The 22,731-nt window shown below is 43.3% G+C and overlaps 1 protein-coding gene, 1 long non-coding RNA gene and 1 other non-coding gene across 17 annotated transcripts in view; 1 reads left to right on the top strand and 2 right to left on the bottom strand.

Moving 5' to 3' along the window:
* The window catches only part of TNIK (TRAF2 and NCK interacting kinase), a 402,112-nt gene that overhangs the window by 15,100 nt on the left and 364,281 nt on the right, over positions 1-22,731 (bottom strand). For 4 of the 15 annotated variants that reach the window (XM_069560230.1, XM_069560233.1, XM_069560236.1 and 1 more), the window contains 6 exons: positions 15,954-16,083; positions 7,629-7,793; positions 3,848-3,959; positions 3,549-3,635; positions 2,872-3,042; positions 2,025-2,168 (listed from right to left, as the gene is read on the bottom strand). In XM_069560230.1, coding sequence (XP_069416331.1) covers positions 2,025-2,168; positions 2,872-3,042; positions 3,549-3,635; positions 3,848-3,959; positions 7,629-7,793; positions 15,954-16,083 — 809 coding nt within the window. The remainder of the gene's footprint in view (positions 1-2,024; positions 2,169-2,871; positions 3,043-3,548; positions 3,636-3,847; positions 3,960-7,628; positions 7,794-15,953; positions 16,084-22,731) is intronic. The other 11 variants (XM_069560234.1, XM_069560241.1, XM_069560256.1 and 8 more) reach the window with 3 other exon arrangements.
* The window catches only part of LOC138423908 (uncharacterized), a 35,001-nt gene that overhangs the window by 9,672 nt on the left and 2,598 nt on the right, over positions 1-22,731 (top strand). The window lies entirely within an intron of this gene.
* On the bottom strand, positions 6,020-6,126 carry LOC138431116 (U6 spliceosomal RNA). The gene has a single exon (XR_011253535.1). It is a non-coding gene; the product is annotated as a U6 spliceosomal RNA (small nuclear RNA).

Below are 22,731 nucleotides of genomic sequence, written 5' to 3'. Positions count from 1 at the left end.
TTATTCCTCTTGGTAGCCAAAGCCTTGAGTATGCGTTGATCACAATAGCCAGGATGGGCAGGAGGTTGGTGCTTTCTCTTCTCTGTGCCAACACAGATCAGAGGGCACTTCAAGAATCTTTGGCTCCTATTTTCATTTTCTTCTTTCCCTACCCATGTGCTTCATGAGAGCAGGGAATAGTTACACTTTTAAAACTAATACATCATATATTGAAGCTTGAACATGAATTTTCTGATATCACTTCCCCTTTTGATAGGTGTCTGGCAGATGCATGGCTGTAAATTTGATTTGGGGGTATAGCAATCAAGAACTCATTACCCAGACAAAAGGACTGTGTTAGTCCCTCAGTTGTGTCCTACTCTTTGCAATCCCATGGACTGTGGCCTGACAGGTTCCTCTGTCCATGGGATTTTCCAGGCAAGAATACTGGAGTGGGTTGCCACTGCCTTCTCCAGGGGCTCTTCCCAACCCAGGAATTAAACCTGGGTCTCCTGCATTGCAGACAGATTCTTTACCATCTGAGCCACTAGCAAAGCCCAAATAAAGGACTATAGTGAATTAAATGATAATATAGGAAGAATTTACTTGGTTAACTTTTGTTTGGGGAGGATAAAAAGATGAAACTGAGCATCCAGTGGAAAGGTAAAAGACAGAGAGAACCACGGCATCTTGTGAAGGTATCTTCTCAAAACAGAAGCACAGCTTAAGAGCTAAACCCTATTTGAGACTCAACCCATGAGGAACCCAATGTGTCTCTTTGAGAAACAGAGGCTGGTTCTCCAGCTTGGCTGCACAGTGGAGACACGTCAGTAGCCACCAAAGCCTCTGTGACCCGGGCCACATCCTAGACTCTGACCCACTAGTCTGGGGGCATCCTAGATTTTTCACATCTCCTCAGGGGGTTCTAATGTGCAGGGGTACAGTTGGCTTCATACTGGAGGGGATGGGAGGGAGTAAGAGGGGCATTATTTATCAAACTCCTTCAAACACCATTTATAAGGAAAAACTTTCAACAGACAGAGCCTTTCAGGTTACATTTTTAACCTGTGAGTAGTAAGGCCTTCACTATTGTCTCCATATTTTTTATTTCTTTACTTGCTGCGTCGGGTTTTAGTTGCATCATGCGGGATCTTTGGTTGTGGGCCACGGGCTCTCTAGTTGTGGCACGTGGGCTCAGTACTTGCAGGACATGGGCTCAGTACTTGCAGCACGTGGGCTCAGTAGTTGTAGCACGTGGGCTTAGTTGCTGCACAGCATATGGGATCTTAGTTCCTTGACCAGGGATTGAAACCTAAATTTCCTGCATTGCAAGGTGAATTCTTTTTTCTGTTTGTTTTTTCCACATTGATTAATTGTATTATTTTTATTGAAATATAGTTGATTTACAATCTTATATTGGCTTCAGGTGCACAGCATAGAGATTCAGTATTTTTACAGATTGTTCTCCATTAGTGCAAGATGAATTCTTAACCACTGGAGCACTAGGGAAGTCCCTGTCTCCATCTTTTTTAAGGCTCTTTGTGTGAACTAGAAAGCTGTCGAGTGTAGCAATAATGATTCCTACAGTCAAATCTCCTCGCAGACGCAATCACCTATGGGCCAGCAGCACTCAGTAGAGCATCCATGAACTATAAGCTAAAGCAGTTCTTACAAGAAAAGAGACCAGAGAAATTTCTGCTTACAAAATTTCTCACTCCCAGAACCCTACATTTTTATATTCTCCTTCTGGGAACAGACAGTGGTGGCTGGAGTGCAGACACCTTAAAAAGATCCTTGCTGTAGAGGTAAAGCCCCATAAGCACACAGCTATCACGTCTCTGTCTGATTCAGATTTCGGGCAGAGGTGAGAGACTTCCCTTGGAAGGTCAGAGTCTCCAGAGTTAGAAAATACGGGTGATGTCACTCGCTGCACGGTCATAATTCACTATGCCACTTGCTGGTGGGACGAGCAGAGCTTACTATTCCTTCAGAAGCGAGGCGGTCACCTTTCCCACCCATGCAGACCTGGTCATCTCACAACATACCTGATATTGTCACGAGGACATTCAGTCCCTCGAGCACATCCATCTGCTGAAATCGCCTCCGGTTGATCAGATTATAAACTTTGCCTTGCCCACTTCGGTCCAAAAGCATCAGGCCATTTTCAGTTCCCACCAGGAGGTTTACACCTGCAAATTTATGAAGGATCCCAAGACTGACTCTTACAGGCTTTACTCTTCTGTGTCTGGGGTCCCTGTAAAACCTAAGAGCTGTACCTTGTAAATATAAACTAGTGAGCAAGTAGGCACACCACAGTAGAGAGTGCAGAAGTAGAAGCTCTGAGATAGTAATTAAATCACTGTTGCTCTAGTAATGGAATTAGTTTTCTTTTATAAAGTGGCATCAGCATTCACTACATGAAGCTGCTCTACTGCCTAGAAGTGTTCTTGAGAGGAGCCTGAGGCATGGCTGTCATGCCAGCACAATCTGCCTTCATTCCTTTCCTGTGACACCCACCCTTTTCTTGGCTCTCTCAGTAAATCGCACCTTGAGACTTCGCCAAGGTTCACCCCGCTCCTATTCATGCAGTGGTTCCTGGACCTCTCACCTTTCTCATATGCTCACACTGTGGGCACACGGTACGTGAGCATTGAGTGGGAGCTACATCTGCTGTTGGTTTGAGCCCATCCCTGTTGTGCGACAAGATCATTTTGGATCTCCTTCTGTTATCCTGAGTATATTAGTTCTTTCTAAATATAAAATTGCTCTCGATCTTTCTTGAGGCCAAGACAGTCCCAAGTCAGGTCTCTAACACCCACGATTGAATCAACATTCTTCTGATGGTAAGATTCCTCTTCAATCCAGTAATGAATGTTACAAGCACCAACTTACCCCACAGAGCTGCACAAAGTATTTCTGAATTGAATCGCTTCTTATATTTTCTGATCTCCGGTGTGTCGCTATGAGGCCGAATGTTGGTTGGGTTTACATTTACCACTGAAATCTTTCTTGCTTCATTTAGTTTGGCCTGTTCTTGCCTAAGAAGTTCGCTAGTAAACAGAGCTTTGAGAAAAAGAATCAAAGATATCAGTGGCATCTTGAAATATAAACCAATGGAGACATGGAGAAGGGGCTTCAAAACACTAGGATTTTTCCTTGTTTAGTGTGCTTTATAGTAAAGGCAAAGAAATGCTGAAACTATAAATATTTTACACTTTTTTTAGTAGAATCAAATACAAGTCATTCATAAAAGCAGTATTTTATCTATTAGTAAGACAGGTTTATAGACACTACTTGAGCAGTTGAGGGAATTAATGTTCATCTCATAAAATTAAATATACCATCCCCATCTCCTGTAACATATGCAAGAAAGATTACTTTTTGAAATGACACGTTATCGATCGACAAACTGGCCTAAGGTGAGTCTGATGATTAGTGAGTTGCAGAATTCTAGAAAGCAAGACTCGCCTCTAAATCAGCCAGACTTCTGCAGTGGGAAGCACACACCTAGAACTCAACACAACTCAACACGCATTTATTAAGTATCTACTGTGTGCACAGCATTGTACCCAGAAACTGCTTTTGAGAAATAGGTGGTGAGTTTGGAGATCTCGGAGGAACAGCTTTTCCCAGGGCCCCTGGATACCTCTGGGTTCCTACCAGAATCAAAACAGAAAAGATGAAAAACAAAACAAAAAACAAAAACAGAACTTTGAGGAATCCTATAAAAAAATTAAAAGTCTTCCTTTTAAGACAGGGCCTAAGTAGTTAATGGCTTAACTACTGAATGAAGAATTAATTTTTTTATCAGGCCATAAGAGAATGGAAAAGCAAGCTGTTTCTAAAACATCGGGGACTTCTAGCTTACCCGCAGCTGATGATTCCTCATCTTCTTCATCTTCATCAGTGGGAGACGTCTGGTATACCCTGGGGTCCACAAAGGGGGTGAAGGAGGCTTTGGTGCTGCTCCCCAGGCCATACTAGTCAATAAGCAAGAAGATTAAGAAGAGCAGATAGGTAAATACCACAGCAACCAACAACGCTAACAATACTCTGCTAGGGCTTTGAAATGACTAAGTGAAAGTGAAAGTCGCTCAGTTGTGTCCAACTCTTTGCAGTCCCATCAACTATAGTCCAGGCCAGAATACTGGAGTGCTTCACTTTCTCCAGGGGATCTTCCCAACCCAGGGATTGAACCCAGGTCTCCCACATTGCAGGCAGATTCTTTACCAGCTGAGCCACAGGGGAAGCTTACTCAAGACTCTTCAAACTATCCAACTGTATACACCCTAACCACCAAGTCAAAGTGTATGCTTCTCTCCCTAGCTTCTCCTGGTATTGGTTCCTCACTGAGCGCTAGATCTTGGTAGGAGTTCGTGAATCATCAGACTGCAAGAGCTGCAGTGAGCAAATGACATCATGTGCCACATGTAGTACCTGGTAAGATGGCTGTGGAGACAGAGAGATTATCACTCTCTCAAGTAAAAGCAACCTCCCACTGACTAAGTAGTCTTAAGAAAAGTAGACAAATTGGCAACGAGTTAAGTAAGCATGTAAACATAGCAGCACTTCCTCCCGGACATCAAGCCACTCGACTCCCTCCTGGCCCATTTGAGGCCTTTCATGCTCCCTGGTGATGCAGGTGGACTGGTGTTGACTCAAGAAGTCTTAAAATCTGCAATTCAGAGACAATTTCTTCCACGGAATAAAGATTTTTTTCCTTCTCATGATGGTTTCCTTAAAACAACTCATATTTATATGCTCTATCTAGGGTCCTCATGAAGATACTAGGTTTGCAGGCACCTCGACAGGCTACTTAAAAAATAAACTGAAGGGCCTGGACAGTACTGTTCAACTATGAAACCAGAACTAGACTAGGAAACACTAAACTTTCAAGGCGTCACATCACGATATTCTACATTTGACTTTTGCCAAAGGAGTTTCAATAACCATCTCCTTGTTTTGTCTATTATCGTCAAATCCTTTTAATATCACCAACAGATTTCCCTTTCTTGTGTGATTTGGAGTCTAGGAAGATGAATGCTTTGAGAATGTATTTATTTTTATTTTTTATAAGCAAATCACTTCAATCTTATTTCATCTGCTGCTGCTGCTGCTGCTAAGTCGCTTTGGTCGTGTCCAACTCTGTGCGACCCCATAGACGGCAGCCCACCAGGTTTCCCCATCCCTGGGATTCTCCAGGCAAGAACACTGGAGTGGGTTGCCATTTCCTTCTCCAATGCATGAAAGTGAAAAGTGAAAGTGAAATCGCTCAGTTGTGTCCGACTCTTCGTGACCCCATGGACAGCAGCCCATCAGCCTCCTCTAATTAATGTAAATATGAATCTCAACCATGAACATAAGCATCTTTTTGAGGGATAAATGCCTTGTAAGTTTTCATTTTTTAAAAAGGTTTTATGTAAAAATAAAACCTGTATCCCAAAACCCCTAAACATATAAAGAGAAAACCACAAAAGCCTAATCTGATTCAAGATTTCCCCTTCACGTTATGAATCAAAGCCATTTCATCCTTCACAAGGTAGGATTCCCCTTCCCAAACAGAGCACTTTCACAGACATCCTCTCCTTCAATCTTTTTTTTTTTTTGAACAGGTGCATTTCTTTATTAAAAAAAATGTTACAGAGGACATCTTCAAAACAGAGTAGATTAGCAGGGCTTTAGTATGTGTGCTGCTTTTTTTTTTTTTAATTTTTAGTTTTTTATTTTTTAAATTTTAAAATCTTTAATTCTTACATGCATTCCCAAACATGAACCCCCCTCCCACCTCCCTCCCCAGAACATCTTTCTGGGTCATCCCCATGCACCAGCCCCAAGCATGCTGCATCCTGCGTCAGACATAGACTGGCGATTCAATTCACATGATAGTATACATGTTAGAATGTCATTCTCCCAAATCATCCCACCCTCTCCCTCTCCCTCTGAGTCCAAAAGTCCGTTATACACATCTGTGTCTCTTTCCCTGTCTTGCATACAGGGTCGTCATTGCCATCCTTCCTAAATTCCATATATATGTGTTAGTAAAAATATGGAACGCTTCACGAATTTGCGTGTCATCCTTGCGCAGGGGCCATGCTAATCTTCTCTGTATCGTTCCAATTTTAGTATATGTGCTGCCGAAGCGAGCACCTCTCCTTCAATCTTTAGAAGTCTGTGAAGGAGGTATGGCAAGTACCAACACTGCCACTTAGAGCTGGGGAGGCAGCAGAATTTTAAGCAGAGTCCAACCACAAAGAATCCTCCTTGGTACCCAAAGAGGTATTCAGATAGGAAAAACCTGTCCACAGTGCATGAAGCTGTAATATTAATAGAATGCTCTGTGTTCTTTTCCCTGCAACAAATAAAGTTCATCTGCTCTATAACTTTTGAATCCAAATGGTGCATTATAAAACTCAGCATGTAGACAACATCAAAAACAGCAGTGCATAGTCTATATAAATACATGTAGAGTCTATGGTGATTCACAGGACTATTCATTCATGAAACATGACCAAGCACCATGACCTCACCCAACCTGCTTGGTCAAGGACATGCATAAGCACTGCCCAACAGACTGCTTTTACTTTGGCTTTTTTCCCAGACTCCTTTCTGCACAGGAAAGATAATATCCCATTTCTCCCTTCCTTGTGCAATTTGGAGTTTAGGAAGATGAACACTTTGAGAATGCATCTACTTTTCATAAACATCATTTCAGCCTTATTTCATCTAAGTCAAATTTAGTTTGACTAAGTTAATGTAAATATGAACCTCAGTTATTGGCCTTGGAATCTCTACAGGCTGAAGTTTTCATTCTCGCCTGAGAGACGTGCTTAGTCACTCAGTCATGTCTGACTCTTTGCGACGCTATGGACTGCAGCCTGCCCGGTTCCTCTGTCCACGGGATTTCTCCAGGCAAGAGTACTGGAGTGGGTTGCCATGTCCTCCTCCAGGGGATCTTCCCAACCCAAGGATTGAACCCAAGTCTCCCGCACTGTAGTAGATTCTTTACCAGCTGAGCCACCAGGGACACGCAAGAATATTGGAGTGAATAGCCTATCCCTTCTCCAGGGGACCTTCCTGACCCAGGAATCAAACGGGGGTCTCCTGCATTGCAGGTGGATTCTTTACCAGCTGAGTGACAGGAGGTCCAAGTTCTGGTCCCAGGTCTGTCACAAACCAGCTGTGTGCCTTGGGCAAGGTACTTAACCTCTATGAGCCTCAGTATTCTCATCTGTAAAAACAGGTACTGGTTCAGCTGCTACCTGTGAACTTTTCACTGCTCTGCTCTAACACTGCCTCCATTTGAGTATATGCATAAGTAGTTATGTGTGTTCAGTTGCTTGGTCATGTCCAAATGTTTGTGATCCCATGCTCTGTAGCCTGCCAAGCTCCTCTGTCTGTGGAGATTCTCTAGGCAAGAATACTGGAGTGGCTAGCCATTCCCTTCTCCAGGGGATCTTCCCGACCCAGGAATCGAACCTGGGTCTCCTGCATTGGCAGGTGGATTCTTTGTCATTGCACCACCTGGGAAGCTTGCAGAACCCAACCAAACAGGTTTCTGGGAGCTTGTCAAAACCTCCTTCTTGAGGAGACTAGGGTCTCGGAATCTCCAAATGAGAACAGAGCTGTTGTGGCTCCTACCCAGCACCTACTTCAGTCCCGGCGTCCATTTCCTGGGGGTGGGTGGAGACGCGCCCCAGGCCCTCGGTGGGGGTCCCCGCAGGGGAATGGCTCTGCTGTACCAGGTCCGGGAGGTTGATGTGGCCGGCAAAGCCATTGCTGTCACTGTGGCCAGGTCGCTTCTTCTCTCCGGACGGCTGGGGGGCACACAACACACAAAGAGTGACATCAGCCCTCACACAGCACAGGCACAGTGGCCTGCAAGCCATCCCACTGGGCTGCGGGGAGGCACTCAGGTTTCAGTTTCATCCAAGAGAAAGGTTAGGGTTGCTACTACTTAGTACACGGATTGACCCTAGGGCATTACACTCCTGCACGAGGGGCAGTTAGGGGGCACATGTGATGTGGGGGTGCCCTGTGGGAAGACAGTAATGCCACAGGGGAACTGTGGAGTGGGGCTTGGGGGGGACCGCACATGATGCTCCTCTTCTGCAGTGCGTCTGTGTGTGCACACCAGACCACATCACGAGGTTACAATGACATAAATAAAAAAAACAATAACATGACCTAAAACATCTCTGAAGAGAAGAAGTAGTCTGAGATAACATTAATAATCCATGCCTAGGATACTCTAAGAAAATGCAGAAATGATTCCCAACTCACAGCGTTCTTGGTCAGCTGTGAGGTCAAACCAATGATTAACTAATCATAGCTGATGGGAGTGACAAAGAAAACATGGAAGTAATCTAAAGGTAATTTGAAAATAAGGCTTTACATCCACTATCACTAATGTTGAATCTCTCAGTAAGCAACTATGGTGCCTTGTGCCAGGAACTGGTAAAAAAAAAAAATAAAAAGAAATCAACTCTCAGATGTAGAAAACAAACTTATGGTTACCAGGGGAAAAGATGGGGGAGGGAAAATTGAGAGATTGAGAATGACATTTACACATGACTTTATATAGAATACGTAACTAATAGTGACCTACTGTATAGCACAGGGAACTCTACTCAGTACTCTGTAATGGCCTAAATGGGAAGAATCTGAAGAAAAAAAGGGTGGATATATGTGTATGTGTAACTGATCCACTCTGCTACACACCTGAAACTAACACAACGCAGTAAATCAACTATGCTCCAATACAACTTTCCAGAAACATGAAGTCATCATGACCAGCACTGCATCTGAAGTCCTGTTTATAGCACCCACTCCCCCCACAAGTATTATCTCTTTTATTAACTGCAGTTCAGAGATGTTAAGTAACAGTCCAAGATCACACAGCCCAAGATGATGAAGGCAGCAGGGCCTGGCCATATGTCGGCTTTGGCTGGATGCCCCTGCCAGCTCTGGATTGGGCAAGCTGGGGCCCTTCTGCCCACACCAGTCAGGCCCTTGAGGAGTCTGTGCTCCAAGAAAAGTCTTCCTCAAAGGTCTGGGAATGAAGGAGTGACTCTGGGCTACTAAGTTATCAGCTGGGTCAGTCCTCCAGCAGGGGCCCAATCTTCCCCACTAAGACCTGGGAGATCCCTCCCATTTCTGGTTAGGTCCTTGTACCACTCCCCCACTGCCCCCCACTCCCCCAGCCTACCTGTCTCCTCTCTCCCCCTTCCCAGGACAGCTGGGAAAGACTGTGCTGACTCAGCATAAATGCAGTCCTGAAGGGAAGGGTAGCCTGTAGTTTCACCTTTTCAATGTCCTTTAAAGGTACTTTATAATATATATACTATGTTAGTGCCAAAGGGCAAATGCATGGTTTATAAATAAATAAATACACTGTATTATGTGGCATTCCCTGGATGTCTTACTGACAGGGCTGCATAACTTAACAGGTTGGAAATCATTGCCCTGGAGGGCAAAGCCTCCTCCCAAAAATTTTAGAAAAGAAACACAGAGTTGCAAGGAAATTCTGCTCCCAGAAAGCCAGGGCCCACACTGTAGTCCTGTCCAGGACTGTACTTCCTAACTTAACATTTATGTGGCTGGCTCACTGAGGTTTCTTACAGGAGACCTAATTTGAGTAATGATTCCTTTCTTTGACTTTTCTGTTTTTCATTCATTTGACCAAAATTTCTGAGCATCCACTTAGTGTGGAGCATTTTGCTGAACATGAAGGACTCGATGAGGAGCATGGAGGACTCGATGAGGAGGGTACTCAGGTACCCTCCCTGCCTTGTTTGGGCCTGGCATGGGCAAGGGTTGGTGTTCCTTCTTTCCGGAGCCTGTCCCGGTCTTGCAATTAAAGCTCTGCACCTGCTTCTGGCTGAAGTGAAAGGAGGCCCTTTTGGGGGAAGACGAAAGGCTCCCAAGTTCCTGAATGGGTGCATGTAATTGATGTCACCAGGAAGCTTGAGAAATAACTGGAAAACCTTAGTGTCCTCCGTGTCTCTTGGCACAGTGCTCCTGGCCCATGACTGATCAGGAGAGGGGCATTTTCTGGATTCATTTTGTCACCGTGCTCATCTGAACATCTCATCTGTTAAATGACATTTAAGAGGTTCAGTCCTAATTTACTTTATCATCTCCTATGTGTCCTGGGCAGCTCCTCCATCCTGCTAACTTCTGTTGGAATACTGAAAAGCTTTCCACCGTTTTCCCCACAACTTCTGAGTAGCATAAATCATGCACTGTTTCTTTGGAGTTTTGTGGTCTCTCTTGGATCAGCAGCATTCAGTCTCAAGCCAAAATTCAATGTAGACATACTGGTTATAAAAGAAAGACTGCAAGAGTCTCACAGGGGAAATGGTACAGACACTGAGAAGCCTGAAGGGATTCAGCAGTGACCCCTGAGTTTTCCCACTTCTGAGTCATCACCCCTTTGTGCATTCAACCAGCACCCTCTTAGAATTCAACACCTTCTGTGTGCCACACATTCTGCTGGGAACATGAAGATAAATGACCAGCAGCTCTGTCCTTTAGGATTTCATTAAAAGAGTCCCAACTAACTCTTCATGAACTCACTAGTGCCATGGGGTGGGCATTGGAGTGTTCTGAGTATCCCTATATGCCAGGTACTTTTCTAAACACTTTAGGTTCGTATCCTTACAGTACCACCAGGAGCTAGTTTCCATTATCACCATTTTACAGATGGAAAAACTTCAGTGTAAAGAATTCAATTAACTTGCCCTGAGTGACATGGGCTGTAAGTGGTGAAATCCGGGTGTTGCGGCAGAGCCTGGGTGCTCTGGCCACTGCTGTCCTGGGTGGCTCTGCTCTTGGCCACAGCTGATCGATTGGACCAGGACACCTGAGCTAACTACAACCAGACTCCCACTGGAATTTCCAGTTAGTCTGAGAGATACCAGTCAGTCTCTATTGGGCAGCTGAACTGGGATGTAATGAACACCTTGCAATGTTGGTGGGGGGGTGCGGTGGGGAGAGGTCAGAGCTCAATGTTGCAGAAGAGAAACCTGGTATGTGGAGAGAGAGAACAAGGGAGAAAGCAGAGGGGACAGAGATAAGGATAAAAAGAGCCAGGTGGCAGGAAGGCCGGAGACCAGCCCATGAGAAGCTGCTGAGCACCTAATCCCTTTGCAGTTTCTGATTCTAACTCTACTGAGAGTCCCAACACATCCTCTGCTTTTGATTCCTTCTAGGCAATACCTCTGAATCCTTATTCCCCAATCGTTGATACCTGCTCAGCCTTTATTTTCCTTTTTTAAATTTATTTTATATATTTGGCTGTGCCTGGTCTTAGTTGCAGCACTCAGGATTTTTTGCTGTGGTGTGCAACTCGTCCTTGGGGCACATGGGATCTAGTTCTCTGACTGGGGATCAAACCTGGACCCCCTGCGCTGGGAGTGCAGTCTTAGCTACCAGACCCACAGGGAAGTCCCCTGCCTTGTTTTCTTAAGCTGTTGTAAGTGGATTCTTTTTTTTTTTCTATTACTTATAACCCAAACAGTTTCATGGGTGAGCCAGTATCCTGGTTCAGGGCATGAACAGACCCTGGAGAGATACCATCTGGGTAATGAGGAAGGTACTGTGGACAGAGGCCCATGGAGAAGCTTCCAGGGGGAAGGGAAGCTGAGCCAGACCCCAGGGGTCTTTGGGGTGAAGAGTGGGCTGTGAATAAAAATAGCTCTTTCAGCAGTTGGTCCCCCGTGGACAAAGTGGCAGATGACAGATGGTGTGGTGGTGTTCTAGAAAGTGAGTAAAAAAAGGTCCTATGGGGTCGTAGGCAAGGGAAAGGTAGACCTGCAAGGCAGGGGTCTGTGCTGCAAGGGGGATTTGTGTCTCTGACAGGGCCATGGAGGGGGGAGCCAGTGCATTCCTAAAGAACCATTTCATCCACTCCTATGAGAAAGATGAGCTGAGTGATTCTCTTTAAAAATATATATATATTTTTGACCTTGCTGGGTCTTCTGCGGGGTTTTTTCTAGTTACGGAGAGTGGGCCTCTCTCTAGTTGAGATATGCAGGCTTCTCGTTGCAGTGGCTTCTCTTGCTGCAGAGCATGGGATCTAGGGCATCTGGGCTGAGTAGTTTCAGCTCAAGGGCTCTAGAGCATAGACTTAGTAGTTGTGGCACACGGGCTTAGTTGCCCTGAGGCATGTGGCATCCTCCCAGACCAGGGGTTGAACCTGTGCCCCCTGCATTGACAGGTGGATTCTTAACCACTAGACCACTAGGGAAGTCTGAGTTGAGTTATTCCCCTTGATGTTCATCTTATGGAACTGAACCATTAAGAGTTTCTACTTTCTTATTCTCTTGGTCACACTTTAATTTGTACTTATCTTTTTAATACACACATTTTAAATGTGTTGTTATTTTAAAACAGGTTGTTACTTTAAAAGCCTGTGTTTGGAAAGAGTAGAATTTAGAAACCGAGAGGACAAAACAAATTATAGGGTCCTCAATAGATCAAACTTATATACGACGCTGGTGAACGCAATTTTCAAGGTGACTGGCTGCGGTCGTAGTGTTGGAATGCTTTAAATATTACAGAGCCATTTGATTGGTGACTGAGCTCAAAATGTGGCTCCAAATAACCATGTCACGGTATTGACTTTGTCTTAAAGGTTCCAGCAAATCTGAAACCACATTAGAAATGGGAGTCCTTTAATTTGGAGTCAGAGAGTAACTCATTCCAGAACATTTCCCCTTATGTTTTCCCTGGTGACGGGGTCTAGTGAGAGAAGCCCTCTACACTTCCACTGAAATTATCCATTTACCATGCAGGGAGATTTATATGCCAGCACGACACAATGTCAACTTCAGCAGCCAAGTCCATTTTTCATTCCAGGCTTCCGTGAAAGGGCTCTTTAAAGTCTACTTGAAATATTCGGCAAGGCCATAAAATGAAATTCCAGAAATCTGCTTTGTGAACTAGTCTTCCAGTTATAGCTTTACTGCTCATCATTATTTCAAAGGCCTTAGTCATCCTAAAACTACAGTTCCTTTCTTTCTTACAAAAATGAGATGCCCTTTGCCTTTTTGGAGAGCAAAGCTTGCGGTCAGTGTTTTCTAATCAATCCCGGCAAAGGAAGGGGAATGACAGATGATATATGCTAATGTTTCAGAAAGGAAGAGTGGGAAGTGATAGCAAGTAAAAGGAGAGCCTGAGGCTGTGGGGAGAGAGAAATAAAACAGGTAACATTTATTGGATGCTTCTAGGCAATTAGCTTGACTTCACATTCCAGGATGTCAGGCTCTAGGTGAGTGATCACACCATCGTGATTATCTGGGTCGTGAAGATCTTTTTTGTACAGTTCTTCTGTGTATTCTTGCCACCTCTTCTTAATATCTTCTGCTTCTGTTAGGTCTAGACCATTTCTGTGCTTTATCGAGCCCATCTTTGCATGAAATGTTCCCTTGGTATCTCTTAATTTTCTTGAAGAGATCTCTAGTCTTTCCCATTCTGTTCTTTTCCTCTATTTCTTTGCATTGATCGCTGAGGAAGTCTTTTTTTAATCCCTCCTTGCTATTCTTTGGAACTCTGCATTCAGATGCGTATATCTTTCCCTTTCTCCTTTGCATTTTGCTTCTCTTCTTTTCACAGCTATTTGTAAGGCCTCCCGAGACAGCCATTTTGCTTTTTTGCATTTCTTTTCCATGGGGATGAAAGATGATGTTGTGAAAGTGCTGCACTCAATATGCCAGCAAATTTGGAAAACTCAGCAGTGGCCACAGGACTGGAAAACGTCAGTTTTCATTCCAATGCCAAAGAAAGGCAATGCCAAAGAATGCTCAAACTACCGCACAATTGCACTCATCTCACACGCTAGTAAAGTCATGCTCAAAATTCTCCAAGCCAGGCTTCAGCAATACGTGAACTGTGAACTTCCTGATGTTCAAGCTGGTTTTAGAAAAGGCAGAGGAACCAGAGATCAAATTGTCAACATCCGCTGGATCATGGAAAAAGCAAGAGAATTCCAGAAAAACACCTATTTCTGCTTTATTGACTATGCCAAAGCCTTTGACTGTGTGGATCACAAGAAACTGTGGAAAATTCTGAAAGAGATGGGAATACCAGACCACCTGACCTGCCTCTTGAGAAACCTATATGCAGGTCAGGAAGCAACAGTTAGAACTGGACATGGAACAACAGACTGGTTCCAAATAGGACAAGGAGTATGTCAAGGCTGTATGTTGTCACCCTGCTTATTTAACTTATAAGAAGGTACATCATGAGAAACACTGGGCTGGAAGAAGCACAAGCTGGAATCAAGATTGCCAGGAGAAATATCAATAACCTCAGATATGCAGATGACACCACCCTTATGGCAGAAAGTGAAGAGGAACTAAAAAGCCTCTTGATGAAAGTGAAAGTGGAGAGTAAAAAAGTTGGCTTAAAGCTCAACATTCAGAAAACAAAGATCATGGCATCTGGTCCCATCACTTCATTGGAAATAGATGGGGAAACAGTGGAAACAGTGTCAGACTTTATTTTTTTGGGCTCCAGAATCACTGCAGATGGTGACTACAGCCATGAAATTAAAAGACGCTTACTCCTTGGAAGGAAAGTTATGACCAACCTAGATAGCATATTAAAAAGCAGAGATATTACTTTGCCAACAAAGGTCCGTCTAGTCAAGGCTATGGTTTTTCCTGTGGTCATGTATGGATGTGAGAGTTGGACTGTGAAGAAAGCTGAGTGCCGAAGAATTGATGCTTTTGAACTGTGGTGTTGGAGAAGACTCTTGAGAGTCCCATGGACTGCCAGGAGATCCAATTGCAAGGAGTCCATTCTAAAGGAGATCAGTCCTGGTGTTCTTTGGAAGGAATGATGCTGAAGCTGAAACTCCAATACTTTGGCCACCTCATGCGAACAGTTGACTCATTGGAAAAGACTCTGATGCTGTGGGAGGGATTGGGGGCAGGAGGAGAAGGGGACAACAGAGGATGAGATGGCTGCATGGCATCACTGACTCGATGGACCTGAGTCTGAGTGAACTCCAGGAGTTGGTGATGGACAGGGAGGCCTGGCGTGCTGTGATTAATGGGGTCGCCAACAGTCGGACACAACTGAGCGACTGAACTGAACGGAGGCAATTAGCTCATTGAATCCTCCCAATCATCTTGTGAGTCATTTACTATTATTTATGAAATTTTATAGATGACAAAACGGCTGCAGGGAGAGGTCAAGTAACTTTGCCCAGCGTCATCAGCCACTAATTTCCTTCTAAGAAAAGACCTGCTGATAAACTCACACAGTGATGATGGAGTGAAAAATGAGAAAAGATGGATTCTAACATGTCCAGGCCTTTCTGGTCAGGACAGATACAATGGGAAAGCACTGCATGCTGGAGGGGCAGGTGAAAGGAAATGTGTGCCCCTGCCCTCCAAAATGATGTTCCTAGAGTTTAAAAAACAAAATTACTCCAAATACTAAGGTGCATTTTTTATTTTTTTACCTACATCTGGTTATTTCTTTGTTCTTTCACCCGGACAGCTTAACAGTCTTTAATGTTCATTTAACTGGATAAGATGATATCACCATTTTTGGAACCAGAGAACATTTTCTACATAAAATGCACAAGGATAAAACCTGGAGTGGGATGAAGGAGGCACAGCAAGGCCACCGATGCTATCTGAATAGACTATTTGTTTCTGTTTTCCTGTGCTAGGAAACATCTGGGTTTCCAGTTTTATATCCTTAGGCTCAAATGCTATATTCTAATTTGCATAGCTTCCACTGAAGAATCTGGACTAACGTGATTAAGCCACACTGCAGAAGCTCGGAAGGATGTGGGAAGGAAGGTGGACAATTAAAATCACCCAACCATTTAGAAACATGGGCCCTTCTCCCTCCCCCACCCTTCATTCCCTAAAATACATGCTGTAAGCATCCTCTGTGAAAGCGCTAATATAAAAACCAATTAAGAAATACACTTCTATACAGTTTTTATACCAACTTACTTCTCTTATCATCAAGGTTCCTTCTCTTGAAATACTGCTGCCGAAAGTATCCGCGTGAGAGGTCTCCAGCCCGTGTGTGCCGACCATTCCCACATTATACTGCTCAGCACTCCCGGGGGCTCCTGTGGGTCTGAAATAGGAGGAAACAGTATTCATGACAGTGTATGCTTGAGAGTCTCTTGGACAGCAAGGAGATCAAACCAGTCAATCTAAAGGAAATCAACCCTGAATATTCATTGGAAGGACTGATGCTGAAGCTCGAATGCTTTGGCTACCTGATGTGAAGAGCCAACTCATTGGAAAAGACCTTGATGCTGGGAAAGATTGAAGGCAGGAGGAGAAGGGGATGACAGAGGATGAGATGGCTGGATGGCATCACCGACTCAATGGACATGAGTTTGAGCAAACTCCAGGAGATAGTGAAGGACAGGGAAGCCTGGTGTGCTGCAGTTGCTGGGGTCGCAAAGAGTCGGACATGATTTAGCAACTGGACAAACAAATGCTTAGGGAACATCTGTTTCCTGTCCACGGTGATATATTTTATTGTAGTAAAGTAGATATAACATAAAATTTAAGTGTACAGCTCAGTGGCCTCAAGTACATTCCACTTTAATCTTTAATACTGCAAGGATGCTTGAACTGGGGTCCCACTTCCCCAGTGTCCCTTGTCTTCCTCCTAACAGTCCTCCTCTCTGCCTGTTAGCCAGGGTAAGCAACTGGGCCCTGAAAGATCTCCCAGTCCTCCCTACTCCTCTCTGACCAGCAGACGCCCTAAATTCTGTACATGCTGTCTCCTCTGCCTGGAAAGCTCTCTTCTACCCCGCTTGCCTGGTTCCCTATTATCCATCTGATTTCGGCTTAACCGATATTTTCCCAGAGAAGACGTCTCTCACCAGCCACCCACATCGTATCCCACCAGCTCCTCTTCTTGCTCTGCACCCTTTTTCTTTAATAGTCCTCATCATGATTTGCAATTCTAGATCTTTCTGACTCTTCTAATTTTCATCTTTTTTCTCATTAGAAAAGATGCTTGTGAGGGCAGAATTCTTGACTTTTTGCTCATCCCTAAATACCCAGTATCCAGCACAGAACTTGGCACAGAATAGGAGGATAAAAACAATCATTGATAAGTAAGTTTTACACTATTTTATAGAGAATAAATATCTATGAAGAGCATTCTGGTGTACCAGGCATCCATTAACAAGGCTATCTAACTCAAGAGCATCCAGTACTTTAAAAAATCTCTGTAATCACCTCACACTGTGGTATATTTATTTCAGTTTGTTTCTTGCTCTTCTATTTAAGATACAGTAGAAGAAGGGAATCGGATCTTGACATACGCTCTGAGAGCAGACACTGATGTTTGCTGTGGTCCCTGGCACAGACCAAAGCACTATGGGAAACCGAGGACCAGATAGGTGCTGTGGGTACCTGCAGGACTTCAGTTCTCAAGGCTGGACCTATTGTTACCCTACTGTGTAGCTAACTCTCTTTTATACTGAGGCTGAATTTTGAATTAAATACATCTAGGTATGGGTTAGAATTAATGTGTTTGGGAAGAAATTTCAAAGAAGTATTTTTAATATTTCACTCCCAGGAAGGAGCTATTAATAGTGTTACAGAGACATGGAAAAAGAATGAATTCCTGGTGTCTTGCTAGATTGGTATATCAGAATAATTCTCATAACTATGATTTCTTTACTCATTTATTTGAAAATCTGTTTTACCTTGTATTTTATTGTTTCTTAGCAGCTTTAAATTCTTTTTTGGGACAAGATGATGTAAGACAAGCAAGTCAGTAAATTAAGCATTTATCAAGAGCCAAAGCTTCCTAGGAAGGGAAGCACTTTTCTTTGTCACTCAGGCATTTTTTGCCACTGTCAGAGGCTAGACTGGCCTGGTGGCCACCACCAGGTTGACACCATACAATCAAGTTCTCTATCACCATTAGAGAGTCCCACCTGAGTTCAAATATTAAGGATATTTTGCCTCCACTTATCTTCTTTATTCTGATAATGTTCTGATTCTGAAAAGTGAAAGTGAACTCGCTCAGTTGTGTCCAACTCTTTGTGACCCCACAGACTGTAGTCTACCAGGCTCCTCCGTCCATGGGATCTTCCAGGCAAGAATACTGGAGTGGGTTGCCATTTCCTTCTCCAGGAGGTCTTCCCAACCCAGGGACTGAACCCCGGTCTCCCGCATCGTAGGTAGACGCTTTATCGTCTGAGCCACCAGGGAAGTCCAAACATTCTAATCAGAAATATCTCAATATGGATGAATATTCATGAAAAAAGTATTTCCTAGGGCTCTTTCCAGTAAGACAATTCCTTACTTAATTTTTTACATATCTCAGTTAAACTCTTCCCCGATTTTTGCATTTTCATCATAATTTTAGTAAAATTGCCGTTACTGGTTCTAACTCTCTTCTATGCAGATGTTATGGCAAAGATATGACACATCAATCAGCTTCTTTGTATAATCTTTCCAAAGCTTCTGTGGTCACTACTTCTACCAGGTCCAATTTTTCCTGGAACAATTTAGAGATGAAAATTTTATCAAGATTTATCTGTCAATTTTCAATCAACAGCAAAATTTACAGTGTAGAGTATTAACCACTGTCAGTTTTACATTTCATGGAATATTTTTCTGCGACTATTTCTTCCTGGGTCAATTTTATGAGCCAGAACTGCTTCATTTAATGGTAAATTTTAATGGTGATCAGTTTGGGCTGTTTTGAATTTTATTCTACATTACTTCTACTAGTAATATTCCTTATAGACTGACTAAAGGATACCTATATTTCTTCCTTGGTCAGTCTTCTAAAATGGTGATCAATTCCCCTTAGAACGGTTGTTCCATTGTGCAGGATTTGTCTGCTGTATTGTGAATCTTCTGAATATATCTGCTCATTCAGTGTGTCTTGTATTAATGGTCCACACCATTAATTTTTCTGTTAACATGTAGTCTGATGTAAGATCATGGCTTTTGATGATGAAAAGTCACATAAATTTCTGTGTGCTCCAAAGCACCTCTCTCTACATTTTTTTTAAAAGGCAAAGTGCAGCCTGTAGTTCATGTTTCAGGGACTGGAAAACATTTTTAAATCATAGAAGACTTCTTGCTGTGTCTGTCACTGTTGGTCACTTCCTTCTGTCCTTCTTACCCCCACCCCTGGCAGTCCTTTAAATTCTGTCCCTGTATGTTTCTATTATGGCTCCAAGCTCCCAGCTCTACCATGTCAATCTTTACCAACCCGTTAGAAATTCATGCATTCATTTAATTATTAAAAGTTTGTTAAGTGACATATGTTGTACCAGATGCTAGAAAAAAAATACCTAAAAAATGAGACACAACCCTAAACTTCCATAAGATTATAATCAAATGGAGGTTGGGCAAAAAACAAAGTACTTAGTTTAGAAATGCAGTATTTCTAACTCACTGAGAAGGGTAAACAGAAGAGCAGAGGACCAATGTTAACTGGAAGCTACTCCTATCCTCCTTCCTGTGTTTTCACTATCCCTTCCTCTGTACTGGCTCTTTCTTCCAATCAGTAAACCTGATGAGGTCTCTCCTCTGTCCCATTTCATTAAAATCTCTCCCTTGAGCCTAATTCTGTATTTACCACCCACACATACATTTCTCTTTTCTGAAAGTTCTCCTTACAGAGTTCTCCAATTCATCCCTCATCACACTCTGGTTGACTTCTCACGTGACCTCCTCCTCTGTTGCTGTTCAGTACTCAGTCGTGTCTGACTCTTTGCAGCCCCATGGACTGCAGCACACCAGGCTTCCCTGTCCCTCACCATCTCCCAGGGCTTGCTCAGACTCATGTCCACTGAGTTGGCGATGCCATCCAACATCTCATCCTCTGTTGTTCCCTTCTCCTCCTGCCCTCAATCTTTCCCAGCATCAGGGTCTTTTCCAACGAGTTGGCTTTTTTTACATCAGGTAGCAAAGTATTGGAGCTTCAGCTTCAGTACCTTCCTATATGTAACATCAAGAACCTAAAGGAAACTCTTCAAGTCACTTCTAAAGTCTCAATGTCAGTGATTCCTCTTGGACACTGCGTTTAGTCCCTTGCCTGTGTCTGATAATCACTCAGCCCCACTCTCCTCTGGGTTTTGAGACAACTTTCCCCGGATTTTTCTTTTGCCTGTCTGTTCTCTTCATAAGTTCCTCTTAGGATGTTACTGATCCCCAGTACTCTGCTTCACTCTATATAAACCGCTACAATGTTAATGATAAGAAAATGGAAAACTGTGTGGGAGAGGGGTGGGAGGGTAGAGGAATAACATGGACATCTACTATTTTCTTAATTTTTCTATAAATCAAAAATTGTTCTAAAACTACTTTATTAATAATAAAATAATTTTAAAAAGCAATAGTTCAAAAACACCGAGGCTCAAACAACCATAACAGCTTACAGTTAAAAAAAGATCCTCTGTTCTAACAAATATATAGAGTCTGGGTAGGAACAAGCAGTTGTCTGAATTGCTACAAAGACTGTAAAAAACAAAACACATCAACTAATTAGAAGGAAAACTATAGAAAATTTACTGTAATTAGGCCACATGTCTAGAACAATAATTCCTCTAATTGGATTTGTCAAAGTGTTCCTGCAGGTATTGATTTAATTCAATTTCAATATACATAAATCGAACACCTGCTACATGAAAGGCCCTCAGTTTGGCACTGGGTAGTGGATATAAAAGCTGAAGAAGACACAAGCTTGAAACTAAAGAGATTAGCATCTGGAAGAGCATAAAAACATGATGCAAATATTCCAAAGCAAGGCAGGATGTGAGAATGTGGGACATAGGGAGAGGACATTCCAAGAAGGGGCACAACCCTGGGAAAGTGCACGGCATTTGGAAACGAGGAGGTCAGTCTGGCTGCAGCATATGCTGTGTCATGGCCCCAGGAGTGGAAAGAACTCTTTGTTGTAAGGTGTTAGGCAGACAGCACAACCGCAGCCACACTTCTATAACAGTCCAGAGCCTCAGCACTGGACAGGAAGGCAGAGAGGTTGGCAGGCGGGGTGGGGACAGGGCACAACAATAGAGGGGGGTGAATGGGGCCAGATCCACAGCTTTCTAGTGAGGATGGGAAAGAGGGGACATGAGACACAGGGCTTTCACTGTCCAGACTGTATTTTACAAGACTGTACAAAACTCAAGGGCTATGACAGAAATAGATGGTCCTAATGATGAAGACTGCACTCCATAGGAACATCTAAAGCATGAAATGGGACCTGAGTGAAAGCGGAAGTGAAAATCGCTCTGTCGTGTCCGACTCTTTGTGACCCCATGGATTATACAGTCCATGGAATTCTCCAGGCCAGAATACTGGGGTGGGTAGCATTTCCCTTCTTCAGGGGACCTTCCCAACCCAGGGATCGAACCCAGGTTTCCCACATTGCAGGTGGATTCTCTACCAGCTGAGCCACAAGGGAAGCCCACAAGGGAAGATGCTGATATAAACGGCTGTCTCTTCGGCTTGCTTGGGCTGATGCCAGTCAGCTAACATGGCTACCATTCCTTCCTTCCTAGTCTATAATGCTTTTATTATTTTCCTGATTATAAAAATAGTGAGTGCTCACCATAAAATTGGCTTCCCTGGTGGCTCAGTGGTAAAGAATTTGCCTGCCAATGAAGGAGACTTGGGTTTGATCCCTGGATAGGGAAGATCTCCTGGAGAAGGAAATGGCAACCTACTCCAGCATTCTTGCCTGGGAAATCCCATGGACAGAGGAGCCTGGTGGGCTACAATCCATGGGGTTGCAAAAGAGCTGGACATGACTAAGTGACTAAACAGCAACAACAACATCATAAAATCAGGCATATATGTAAGAATCCCTTACAGTAGTATAATCCAGTGTGTAAGTTGCTTCAGTCATGTCCAACTCTTTTGTGACCCCCATGGACTGTAGCCCACCAGGTTCCTCTGTCCATGGGGTTATTGTGGCAAGAATACTAGAGTAGGTTGCCTCGCTCTCCTCTAGGGCATCTTCCTGACCCAGGGATCGAACCCATGTCTCTTATGTCTCCTGCATTGGTAGGCAGGTTCTTCACCACTAGTACCACCTGGGAAGCCCTGCTTAGTCTGGAGGTAACTGCTATTACGATTTCCCCTCACTTATTATTTTTCTAGGCTTGAGGCACTGGGAAATAGTACAGTTGGTTAGTCATGGAATACAGTCTTTGTTATGTGCAGTCTTATAGGTTACATTGCACACTACTAACATGAAGTCAATATTGTATATAGAAGTCACTGTTTTGCACATTGGTATCTACGGCTGCTTGTTGGAACGGTGGGGCTCCATTTCTGAAAAGCTCTTTAGTGTACACTTCATGGTAGTGAACTGTGCTGCAATAGATTTTGATATTTTGCTCCAAAAATACACAGTATGAAATGTGAAGGCTTAGCTTAAGAGTAGAAAATAAAAGTGATAAGAATATGAGAAGCAGTCTACCTCAGAAATGTTTTACTCCTAAAGAAACCATGGATTTTTTAATAGTAAGAAGTTTTTTAAACATACAACTATTCATTCTACAGCAGAACGTAGTGTATATATATTCACAAAATGTCTATATTTAGCAAATAAAGTATACATACACACATCTGTATCTTGTTTTCTCTAAAGTGTGTTTCACATATAGTTAACTATTGTAAGTGTTCTTTAATGGACAATTGTGCCAATTTGCCTAAAATTTACCAATTCCTCAAAAGCTCCAGCAAGTTTTGCCTCCACTACAAGCATTCAATGATAGCCTATTTA

The sequence above is a fragment of the Ovis canadensis genome, chromosome 1 (assembly GCF_042477335.2).
Source record: "Ovis canadensis isolate MfBH-ARS-UI-01 breed Bighorn chromosome 1, ARS-UI_OviCan_v2, whole genome shotgun sequence".
NCBI lineage: Eukaryota > Metazoa > Chordata > Mammalia > Artiodactyla > Bovidae > Ovis > Ovis canadensis.
The sequence above is the reverse complement of the archived record's forward strand: the minus strand, read 5'-3'. Positions and strand labels throughout refer to the sequence as shown.